The sequence below is a fragment of the Lepidochelys kempii genome, chromosome 5 (assembly GCF_965140265.1).
Source record: "Lepidochelys kempii isolate rLepKem1 chromosome 5, rLepKem1.hap2, whole genome shotgun sequence".
Taxonomy (NCBI): domain Eukaryota; kingdom Metazoa; phylum Chordata; order Testudines; family Cheloniidae; genus Lepidochelys; species Lepidochelys kempii.
In genome coordinates, this window is record NC_133260.1 from 99,791,943 (window position 1) to 99,804,227 (window position 12,285).

The 12,285-nt window shown below is 41.1% G+C and overlaps 1 protein-coding gene across 6 annotated transcripts in view; it reads right to left on the reverse strand.

Moving 5' to 3' along the window:
* Window positions 1-12,285, reverse strand: part of SMC5 (structural maintenance of chromosomes 5) — a 74,896-nt gene that overhangs the window by 12,249 nt on the left and 50,362 nt on the right. For all 6 annotated transcript variants that reach the window (XR_012159078.1, XM_073345165.1, XM_073345164.1 and 3 more), the window contains 5 exons: window positions 11,761-11,883; window positions 6,168-6,293; window positions 3,318-3,413; window positions 2,817-2,921; window positions 156-275 (listed from right to left, as the gene is read on the reverse strand). Coding sequence is in view for 5 of the 6 variants with exons in the window: in XM_073345165.1 (XP_073201266.1) it covers window positions 156-275; window positions 2,817-2,921; window positions 3,318-3,413; window positions 6,168-6,293; window positions 11,761-11,883 (570 nt within the window). In the remaining variant the exon portion in view is untranslated. The remainder of the gene's footprint in view (window positions 1-155; window positions 276-2,816; window positions 2,922-3,317; window positions 3,414-6,167; window positions 6,294-11,760; window positions 11,884-12,285) is intronic.

Consider the following 12,285-nt stretch of genomic DNA (forward strand, 5'->3'; position numbering starts at 1 on the left):
TTTTCATGTAAAAGGATCAAGAGAATTTAAGATTAATGCCTGTATGTGACCCCCATTCCCCCATAACCCAGAACAAAATTACACATCATTTTGAGACATTTAAGCACAAAAAATTAAAATGTAGAAGCTATTATTCATAGATATGGTAATCATACCTCATTTTCTGTATGAAGATCAACTTCACCAGCACACTGCATAGAACTAAAGAAATTACTGAACTTTTCATTAATTTGTTCAACCAGCTGTTTCAAAGGTGTTAGCCACCTTTCTTTAACCTAAAAATAAAGAGACTAATGTAAAACAGCCTCTGAAAGAATTTACAGTTGAAGCAATAATTAACAAAATATCAAATTTAACTATTACAGTAAAATTTAAATTAAAAATTGCCCACAGATCACCATACCTTACTTCATAGATCAAGTAACCACCCAAACTATTATATATAGCCAGGCACTCAGATACCACAGAATATACTCTGAAGAGCAAGTCTGGTATATACACCTTAACACATTCAAAACTACTTTCACCAAACAAAGACACTCCACCAGAGAAGTAGATCACTTCACTTGGGCCACCCAAATAATCCAAGAGATCTTGCTTCAATACAGAAATAAAACCCAACTCCAAATGCACACCTCTAGTTGTTACCTACCATCCCACATTGGAACCCAGACAAGGTATCATCACACAACTACAACTCGTACTCTGTGGCATGGGCAGCATGGAGCCCCATTTCAGAGAGGCTAGCCCCTGGCTCCACCCCTCAAAACTGCCTCCCACCCTGCAGCAGGAGACTCCCTCTCTCCCTCCTGTGGCCGGAGCACCCCGAGACTCCCTCCCACCGCGGCCAGAGCGCCCTGAGACTCCCTTACCCCGCCACCTGCGGCCCGAGCCCCAAGACTCCCTTACAAACACCCCAGCGGCCCGAGCCTCCCTTACGCTATCCCCCGAGCCTCCGTGGCCTGAGCCCAAGCCTCCCTTAACCCCCGCTAATTGAACCTCTCTTACCACCCTACCTTCCCTGTGGCCCAAGCCCTGAGACTCCCTTATCCCACCTCCCCCCGAAACCTACTCCCCCCTCTGCGGCCAGAGGAGCCCCGGGCCAACCAGGGCCCTGAGCACCCCCCCAACCCCAACCTACTCGGAAGAGTCCCGGGGCAGCCAGAGCCTCCCGCACCCATGCCTCCCCTCTGCGGACCCTAATCCGCCCCTCAAAAATTCAAAAACTCTTTTCTTCTCTCTTCCGGAAAGAAGAAGAGCTTTTGCTATGCCCCATGCAGGTTCCAGGGCGGCTGAGGAGACGGTATGTGTTACTCAGACAGCATCCAGGGTTCGTCAATAATCTCCCTAGAGTTCAGGGAGATTACTAATAAATGCAGGAAGTTGAATAGCATGTACGGCATCCTCAGTCGTCCCAGAACCTGCATGGGGCATAATAAAACGCAAAAATTTCGCCCGCTAAACCTGCAACCGGAGTCCTGCAGCAGCGGCTGCGCTAGGCTCCCCTGGCCTATTATATCCACCACCCGATGGGGACCCCATCCTGAAAGAAATCTTTCCTGAACCCCCTCTTCTGGCCTTCAAACAACCCCCACAATCTCTCCAAGCTCACCATCAAAAGCAAACTCCCCACAGATCAGGCCACACCAACTCAAAACAGCACCAGACCTTGCCAGAACAACAGATGCAAAACCTGCACACACATCTGCACTGCTACAATGATCAACACCCCCTGCAAAACACCTTTCAAGAACCATGGGTCCTAGACACACCTTTCAAGAACTATGGGTCCTAGACATGCCTATCACATGTGGAAAACCTCACCAGTGCACTAAATGCCCCAATAGCAACTATTTGGGTGAAACCAGAAAACCAGTATGCTCTGTAATGAGCTCTCACAGGCAAATGATAAAAAGATAAAAACACCCTATCATCTGTGGGTGAACACTTTTCACAAAGCAGTCACTCTGTATCTCACCTATCAGTCCTCATCAACAAAGGAAACCTGCACAACACTTTGAAGAGATGAGCCTGGGACTTTAAATTCATAAAACTTTGCTAGATACTAAAAATCATGGAATGAACTGAGACACTTGATTTATGGCTCATTATAACAATCTGTAACCCGCTAACACCCGCCACCCCCAGCTACTTCCCCCACTTCCTTTCCTCCCTATGACTGGAGGGGTGTTAACAGGCCACTTTACCTTGAATGGTCCCTTAAAATGTGTGTTAACTGCTTATGCTAAATTAACAAACTGTTCCGCCTTGATTTAACAGCACCAGTCTACACTGGCACCATTAAAGCGCTGCTGCAGAGTGCTGGGAGAGAGCTCTCCTGGTGCTCTAAAAAACCCACCTCCACGAGGGACGTAGCTCTCAGCGGTGGGAGTGCGGCTCCCAGCGCTGGTGCACTGTCTACACTGGTGCTTTACAGCACTGAAACTTGCTGCGCTTAGGGGGATGTTTTTTCACACCCGAGCGAGAAAGCTGCAGTGCTGTAAAGCACCAGTGTAGACAAGCCCTTAGTTTCCCAGACCTGAAGAAGAGCTTTGTGTAAGCTTGAAAGCTTGTCTCTTTCACCAACAGAAGTTGGTCCAATAAAAGATATTACCTTATCCACCTTGTCCCTCCAACATCCTGGGACCAACATGGCTACAACACTACTGCATACAGCAATTGCCAACATTTCATTTTTCTTAGCATCAAAACTTGAAATATCTTTTAAAATGAATATGGTGCATTTTAATGGAAGTATATACCCATTTATGTTTCTCCTACATTAATTATACTACAGTAATGATTTCATATATTACCTGTGAAATGTTTTGCCTATAGCTCTCCAATTCGTTTTTCTTTTCCTCTAGTTCCTCCGTTACTTGCTGTATTTCTTGTGCCCTTCTATTATATTCTTCAACAACCTGTCAGGAAAAAGCATCATCCTTCAAAAATACAGTATTTCAAATTGACAAAATAGATATTTGTCAATTCAAATCTTAACAGTAAAATACACATATGTAAACACTGCCCTTGTTTACATATAACTAAGTAGTGTATGCACTGTTTATACATTGAACAGGACACACTTGTCTCTTTAAAGCAAAGAGCAACTAAGCCATTGTTGTATTTCAGGTTAACCCAACTATTTTTCTCTAAACAAAAGGCAGAGAACATGCTGTTCCTTTGGAAGAACCTACTTAAAATTCTAACAGAGTCAGATCTGGCATTTATAGCACATTGATCCTGCTGTCTAGCTAATTATTATCAAGAGTTCTAGTACAGAGTGGGAAGCAAGTACAGTACTGCAGGAAACATACTGAAGCATTTAGGCCTGTGAAGCAGGAGGCTCTTGATTTCTCTTCATTCAGTAAAGCATCGATTTCATCCAATGTGCTTGGAAGGTCTTGGAATGCCTACAAGAAGAAAAACAATTTATTCATTAGATAGTTTAATGTTGAGAGAGGCTTGAAATATGACTAAAAAGTTGCAAGAAATTGGACAACCAAGAACACTGCTAGTCGCTAGATCACTTTATTAAGACACAATCCATTTAAATTTAAGTGGCTAAATTCTCCCCTGAGAAGTGCTTGGTGTGGGGGGGGGACGGGGGAGGGCCGTTGGGAAGCTAACTATGGCTCCCTAATTCTCTGCCTGTGCAGGTATAGCCCCAACCCTGGTGCAGCGGCTCTAACTTATCTCACCTGGCAATGGTCCACAAGAGCCCCACTAGTTGAGAACTGGTGGAGTGCAGTGGCACTCTGGTCATGCATCTAGAAACTGGACAGTAGCATAGGAGGTGGCTATGCCAGATGAGAGCTTCCCTACACAGCCCTACTCGGCTGGCCAGATACATCCAGGCTCTGGGCCTTTCATGTTGCCTAAACTGGAAAAGGAAGGAGAATCTGACCCAAATTTCTTTCCTTTAAAGTGGGAGTTTTGATTAATTAACCAGACAAATTCTCCCCCTCCCCTATTGTGTATATAGAATAAACAACAAGGAAAAACCTTTTTGTGATCATGGGATATACCAGTTTTCATAACAGTGTAAAAAATTAACTAAACTTAAAACACTACTTAATTCCTGAGGGGAGAGAGTTCGGTGTGGGTGGAGCGGTAGTTAAGTTTATATAGCACCTGCTTTACAGACATGGTCCCTATTCTTGAGAAGATGACAATTTAAGGGCACAATGATCATGCAAATCCTTACATGAACAGTTCTTTATATTGAAGTAAATGTACTCATACAAGTAAGGTTTTGCAAGACCAAGTCTTACTTTAGAGAAGCATAAGCAAACGACAGATAAAGGAGTTAGGTGGAGGATAGAAGAAAAAAATAAAGAAAAAGGGAAACTTCTTTGGAGAGAGGTACTTCCCAGACAAACATACACTTCCGGCCCAGAAGAAATCATAATGAATACTTGACGTAACGAGGGAAGACAAAACAGAAAGGCCTAGGTAGCATGCAGGGTGGAGAGGTCAGAGACAAGAAGAACATTCAAGAAAACTTACTAGCACGTATTTTTTAAAGCATTTATATCAGGATGATTTTAAAGTGAAGGAAAAGGTAGAGGTGGCATTAAGGGGGAACTGGAGGAAGGAGAAGAGAGTTAATAAGAAGAAAGAATGGAGGAAAGGACAGACAAAAAGAGGCAATAGGCCGATAGAGAGGAGATAGGGAAGGTAAAAACAAAGGGAGGGAAGGCTGTAGCAGAGCACTGTGGGCAGGAAAAGTAAGGCCAGCAGCAGATGGGGGGACTACAGCAGGGGTGGGCAAACTTTTTGGCCCAGGGGCCACATCTGGGTGGGGAAATTGTATGCAAGGCCATGAATGGAGGGCTGGGGTAGGAGGTTGGAGCGTGGGAGGGGGTGTAGGGTGAGGTGCGGGGTGTGGCAGGGGGCTCAGGGCAAGGGGTTGGGGTGCAGGAGGGGTGCGGCAGGGGGTTGGTATGCAGCAGGGGGCTCAGGGCAGGGGGTTGGGCTTACCTGGAGTGGCTCCCAGGTGGCAGCGGCATGCAGCGGGGCTAAGGAAGGCTCCGTGCCTGCCCTGGTCCTGCGCCGCTCCTGGGAACCGCAGCCAAAGGGAGCTTCGGGGGAGGTACCACAGGCGAGGGTAGCGCATAGTGCCCTGTGCCTCCCTCTTCCCCCAAGGGCCACAGGGACGTGGTGCCGGCTGCTTCCAGGAGCAGCATGGAATCAGGGCAGGCAGGGGGCCTGCCTTTGCCCTGCTGCACCATGGGGGTGGCAATCCCGTGGGCTGGATCCAAAGCCCTGATGGGACGGATCTGGCCCGGGGACCATTGTTTGCCCACCCCTGGACTACAGCAACTGGAACAGGTGGAAGATAGTGCAAACAATCAATCAATAGAACGTCCAAAGTTCAGGTTATAGAAGGGTTCTAACTCTGTTCTGTGTCCAAAACTTTAACTGGAGCTTTTGGATGTTCAACATTTTTGAAAATTGGGCCACTTATCTGAGTACTCTTTTTGATTTTCAAACCTATTACTCCCAATATCCCCCTTGGAAAACTCATATTACGCACACAATTCATCCCAGGATAGAATCTCTCTTAAAATTTTTCCTACTTTTAATAAATTTTCAAGTTATGGTGTTTAAAATATTTTCTGGTCACCAAATGACATTTTTCCCAACATATTTTGTCTCAACATACTTCCAAATGAACATGTCTTACAAACTCCAGATTTATTTTACTGAGAAGTGGGCTTTGTTTGTTTGGGCAGAATTACAAAGATATATAACAAGGATTTTGAAAACGGGGGTGCACTTGCCCCTTAAAGTCGTCAGGGAAGAAATTAACCTGAGGATCAGAACAGGGATCGAGTGGCCTGATTCAAAGCCCACTGACATCAACTGAAAGATCTACTTGACTTCAATGGGCTTTGGATCAGGCCAATAAGCAGAAGGCATAGAAAGGCAGGGTAGAGCCCGTAAGGGGAAGAGGAAGTGCTTGCTCTGTCTTGTACTCCACAACTGTAAGAACCTGGGGCAGGAAGCAAGGAGAAATTGGAAACTCACCATCTAGCTTTCACAAACGGACTACCTTGCTTTAGGTGCAGGTGCACTAAAACGGTCTTAGCTAGTGAAAGTATCTCCTCATGTTATGCCATTACATCCTTATAAAAATGTGGCCTTTTGTTTTTAATACTTACAGTCTGAAAATCTTTTGGAATTTCTTGATCAGGGCTGAGATTACACGCCTGTCTAGCTTTCCTCATCAGTCCCTTGCACTTCTCCAAAAGAACACGTTTTTTTTCACCCAGGTCAGAAACTTGTTGCTAGTATAGAAGAAATTAAAATAAAAAGTTGTTTTATTTTAAAGAAAACTCCACTGCCTTCAGTTACAGTCAATCAATCTGTGACCCTGCATGAAGTCCTAGAGAGAGGGAACTACAGAAGAAAGTTTAATGACAAAAGTGATCAATTTCACACACTCCAACTTCACCATCACCCTTAGAACCAGCATACTGGATGTAATCATGTCAGATTCAGAGAGAAGGTTTGTGAAATCATAGCAGATTGTTTACAGAGGTTGAAAATAATCCCTCCTTTCAAAAAACAATCTTCTTCTGGCTTTTTAAATTTTTTTTTTTTTTTAAACAAAAGGGATGGCAGATCTGAGTGAATGGATCAAACTGAGTGCACAATTGTAAAATATATGAATGTGTTTTTCACAAAGAGAGCCACGGTTTTGATCTCTGCCTAGGTCCAGATGTAGATCTCTGCTTTAAAATTTGGTGGTGGAAAAGATGGACTATCGCAGGGTTTCTTTATTTTGTATCATGCCTCCCAACTAGCACTAGTTTTTCTACTAGATATAACAGAGCCATCTAGTAAATAGGATTTGCATTACGAGGAATATTTCAGTTGAAACTATACAAACAGATTAGCTGTATGTTAAATAGGAAATAATGTACTTCTCTTCATCTCTGATATGCTACCTTTACTATTACAGGCAAAAGATACAAAGTAACAGTTTCACAGTAATGACTAAGAGCAAATTTAGAAAAACAGTGCTACATGTATCTATCAATCAAATCTAGAACATCTTTAGACTGTAAACTCCTTGGGGCAGGGACTAAGATCTTGTTTTCACTTTTGTTGAAAGCACAAATGGTCAGTTACATCCAATTTTCACACATTTACGCCCCTACATAAACCAGGAATCACATGGACAAAAATGGGACCAAAAATGTTTTAAAATGTATACAGTTAAGTAAAGACTCAATACTTGTATATTCTACTGGATGAAGTGTGTGTTCATATTTTAAAAATATACTGCCCACCCTATAGGTACTGACAATAAAACTTGTTTAAGTAACTCTGTCAATGTAATTAGATTAATTCATATCACTGTTCTAAATAATACAACAGTAGTAGTAGTAATAGCTATAAATTAAGACAAACGCATCCTCAGTTCTTACAGACGTTCGAGAGTTTGGCATAAATATTTTTTGACTGAAATTTTCTACGCTAGGTTATCAGTCCAAAGGAGTAGATTTTCTTCCCAAAGCATGTGTAATATATGTTCAAACATTTAGGCTCTGCACTTGGAGGTGTGTGTGTTGGAGGGGCCGGGAGGGACGGGACCACAGGATGGGATGGGATGGACGGATGACAAAAACATATCCCATAAGGCCTGAGCAGAAGCGTTCACCTGCATAACGTGCAAACTTGGCTGCTTTACGGACAAAAGTGGTTCAGTATTTCTGAAGTTAGACAAAGTTGGGAAAGTTAACCTCATTGTGCCTGTTTCACCTTCTGTAAAATGGAAATCATACTTCTCTATCATCCTTAAAGAGGTGTTGTGAGATTTAATACATTTTTCTAAAGTGCTTTGGTATCTTCAGAAAAAGGTGCAATAAAACCACAAAATATAAAAATACCCACAGAGTTAGAGACCTTCCATTTAAGGACAAAATAAATTTTAATAACATTAGTTTAACAGTTCTAAAGTTATGAAAGTTTAAATCAGCATCTTAAAACATTCATACTAGGCTTTTTAAATTAATTCAGTGCTAGTTTGGTTTGAGACTCTGGATCATATCAAGCTCTGTCGTTTGTATACCTGAGGACCATATAAAAGTTACCCTGAATGTTAGTCCATTCAGCTTTTAATAGTCAGAATTTTAAAGTTTCTGTACTAAATTTCTGAAAACTAGGCTTGTTTTGTAGATCTCATTGCAACTTAAAAATCAAACAAGGCCTGACTACTATTTTAAAGTCTTGTGACTGAAAAAAATCAAGACAGACATTAAAGGCTGCATATATAAAGTTGTAAAGAACTACCCAGTTTGAACAGGTATTTTATAATGATATAAAAACAACCCATTTTAAAGCAGCAGCACAGGAGAAAAGATGGAATTTTCAACCCCCTATGTAGGTATTTTTAAAGCACAAATAACTGGAACATCTTGTCATTAATTCTACCCTTTTTCAGTTTTGAACATTTGATTTCTCTAATGTGTTAAATTTTCTTTTTTTTTTTAAATATTAACAGTGTGTGCATATAGACAGAAAGAAAGAATTCATGATGGTGTGGTTTAGCATAAAACTTATTGTCACAAGTTTGGGATGGCTCAATTACTCACAAGCCAAAAATGAGTTACACAGGTCACTCTAAATAAGTGTCAATAAAACCTACATACCTCACCACACCTGCTCCACTATTTGTTTATTCATGCTATTTATTACAGAAAAATATTTAGGAACATTTTAACGAGTTTTCAAAATGTAACTGGGACTATTTTTTGTATCCCAATACTTTAAAAGCCAATTGCCTTCATTACCATGAGTCCAAACATACAGGGTTCAAAAGAAGCCAAAAGAACCTGTGAAAATGACATATCACTTTTCTGTACATAAAAATGTCAATTTTATAGTCTGTCATCTCTGATAATGAAAGGCTAGAAGCTCCCATTTATAACCCCACAGGGCTGCATGAAAAAGACCTTAATGTGATGTTTTTAGACACAGGGCTGAATTTTGCCTGTTCTAGCCATTGGGCAGCTGCAGTTTTGGGGGAACACATGTATCTGGGAAGAGGAGGAAACATATTGGGGCAGGCTGATTTTTTTAAAAAGAAAAAAAGCAGGTGTTTGAAGCTGTTCTGGGCTATAACTGTTAGAATAAATACCAGGATAAACGGATGAGTAGGTAGGTGAGGCACTCAAATGTATGTAATGAATTCATTTATCACATGACTGATATTTATTACATGGCTATCATATCCACATGAGATGGATATTTTCCTCACACACCCTTATGTATGTATATAAGTACGTACATGTGGAACCTTCTATAGGCCCATCCAGTTATTATGTGTTCAAATACTTCATGGAAATGCTAACATTTGGCAAGTACAGTTAATCCCATCCTGGATATAAGGGATGTGCCCCTTTGGGCACGCCCCTCTGGGCACAGGGAATTACTGTCTAGAATAGATAGGTCCTAGAGGGAAATTCTAGTTTAAGGGAGAAGGCTTAGAGTGACCTATGTGTTACTGTTATTTCAGCTGACAATATAAGAACTAATTCAGGAAGAGAGAGAGTTTAGTCTGGGCAGTGGGTTAGTCTATGCTAGAGTGGAGCTAAGACATAGCTAATGAAAGGCACGCTACTGGATACTAGAACCCTCTCACATTCTACATTCGTAAGGAGTGCAATTGGTTTTGTGGGAAATGAGAAACTAGTCAAAGAAAATATAGTAGCCAGTAGCCAATATTTTCTCATGAATGTGTGTTTGAATGCATTCTTAGTGACAGTATTTAAATAATTAAAGATGGGCAATTCATACAGAAGGAAAACAGAATTTGCATTTTCTTCAAACTTGGCCTAAAAGAAAAAACAACAACATACATACAGAGTTTAATAGCAATCATTTAAAAAAATTACACCAAATGAACCTAAAAATTAACAAGCTATCAAAGCAAGACAATTAGCAAATCTCTTACAATCATCATAAACACAAAGGCGACTGTGCCAATTATGTAATGAGCAGATGGGGCTAACAATCCTCCCTACTGTTCAATATGGGTCATAAACACACATTTGCTTCTCATGCTCATTAGACAAATTAATTACAAAAAGTTGTTAAAATAATACTAAGGTTCTGACTTGAGCTGCCATGACAAACAAAAAACCCCACAAATCTGTTGCTACTAACGTGACACATTCTGAAGCACACACGTTGGGAAGGAAAATGCCTTTCAATCCAAGTGTCTAAAATACACCCAATGTGCTGCTATTCCCACGGAATCCCAGTGCTGACAACTCACACATGAACATATGCAGCCCTCTTTCCTCAGGAAGAGGGAGTGAATTGGGTTTTGTGGGCCATTCAAGTCTTATAACCATATTTTAAAGACTAACAACTTTTAATAAGAGAAACATTATTAATAAATGCAATGTTAGCAAGAGTTCAGTTTCTCCCAGGGGTACCACCAGAAATTTTTCACATGGTATGCAGAATTGAACCACTCTCACTTTAACTCAGCACAGCACCACTCAAGTTTGGCCCATCCACCCCTCCATCATGACAGAGTCAAATTTCAGAGTGGCATTGTGAGCCACTGTGCAGTGTTCCAGTGTCACTCAGGTTGGGGTGCCTGGCACCAGAGCAGCTCTACCCCACCAATGGTACGCACCATGTGTAACGTGCATATGGCTGCAGGCGCCACTGGTTTGGTTTTTTTTTTTTTTTTTTTAATTGTCCCCTGCTCTGATCTTCACTAATGGTAGCAAGAGTAACGTGATCTGTGGCTGTCTTTGTTGATTGTTTGACAATTAATTTTATGTTTAATCATAATGTGTAGGTTTTAATTTAGTTTCACTACATAATTTCTGTAACACCTCATACTAATTACTTCTTCTGTGCACCAGTCTCTGTACCTTTGCCTGTAGTTTCTTGAAAGCTTTATTTTATTATTTCAACTTTTCTGCTATATGAAGTTGTCCAACAAGTGATGCTGATTCAGGTCACAGGTGAACTGAAAATATAGACCCCTCTTGCACACCCAAATTCTCACTGCCAGGAAATGGAGTTTTTTACTTGCAGAATCAAACCAGAAATTATGAAACTTCTCATGTCTACCATATATGCTAAATTCCTCCATAAAATTAGTTTATGTGGAACATTTAGTACACTACTTCCTAACATTTAAAAGTCACAGTGTAAGAGAAATGGCAATGGGGAAGAAACTTGTTCCTACTCATTCCACTAGGCCTCCCCAAAGGCAGGAGTTTAATAAAAGGGATAAGGAAAACAGCTATGGAGAACTAGGGTCTCAGCCCTATCCTACTTGAATGTGCTTTCCTCCAGATCTTCATCAGGACCCTGACATGTCCCATTTGGGTCAGTCCACTACCAAGTGTCAGTTCTGGGAGATTGGTCCCAACTGGAGCTACTCACTGGAGGAAAATGACATTTCTAAATGACAGATTGGGCTATGCAGGATATTATGCCAGCTTCACACTGTTTAAAATGCTTAGGGCACATCTTCACAGAAGAGATAGCCATCTTGGTTATCATGGGGAAGCAAAGCTCCTTTTCACCTGGAAGGAAAAGGGACTAGAGAACTGATGCAAGCTTCGGAAAGCACAAAAACCTTAGCATCAGGAGTAGAGATACCTTTTATTAAGAAAGGGAACAGAAGCAGCCCATTCCTGAGTGGGGAGGCTTCCGGGCAAAAAGTGTGTTTTCAAAGTTGATTTACCAATACACTGAGAAATAAAAAACAAAGCTTACCTCTAAAGCTCTTAGTTGTACAGTTGCTGCTTTATAATCAGATTCTAGTCTATTCTTCTTGGAATTCACTGTAGTGCTCTGAAGAACCAAATCCACTTTGAGGATGTTCAATGTTATGCAATTCTGCAGAGCAAAACACAAAAAATCATCTCTCTTTTGTCATGAAACACTCAAAACTGATATTGTCAGCAGCATCAGGCTTTACAAACCAGATTACAAGATATCAATTTTTAAACGAAGTTCTGGACTCCAGATTCAGCTCTCCAGCCCAGTTCTGTTTTCAGTCTGTTTCTTGAAGCAGCAAGGTGTTTGCTAAACGTCTGATTTGTTTTGTAGAAAAAGCAGAGCTTTGCTGGTGTGTGGGATGTGCAACTAAACATACAGATTTGTTTTTTTAACATTACTTACAGCTGTGAAGGTTATGTAAACAACATCTAGGAAAATCCTCTGCTTTAAAGTTACAAAAATTGTGAAGTAACTTATTAAAAAACCTAAGAAAGATTATATTATTTGAAAAAAGTGTAC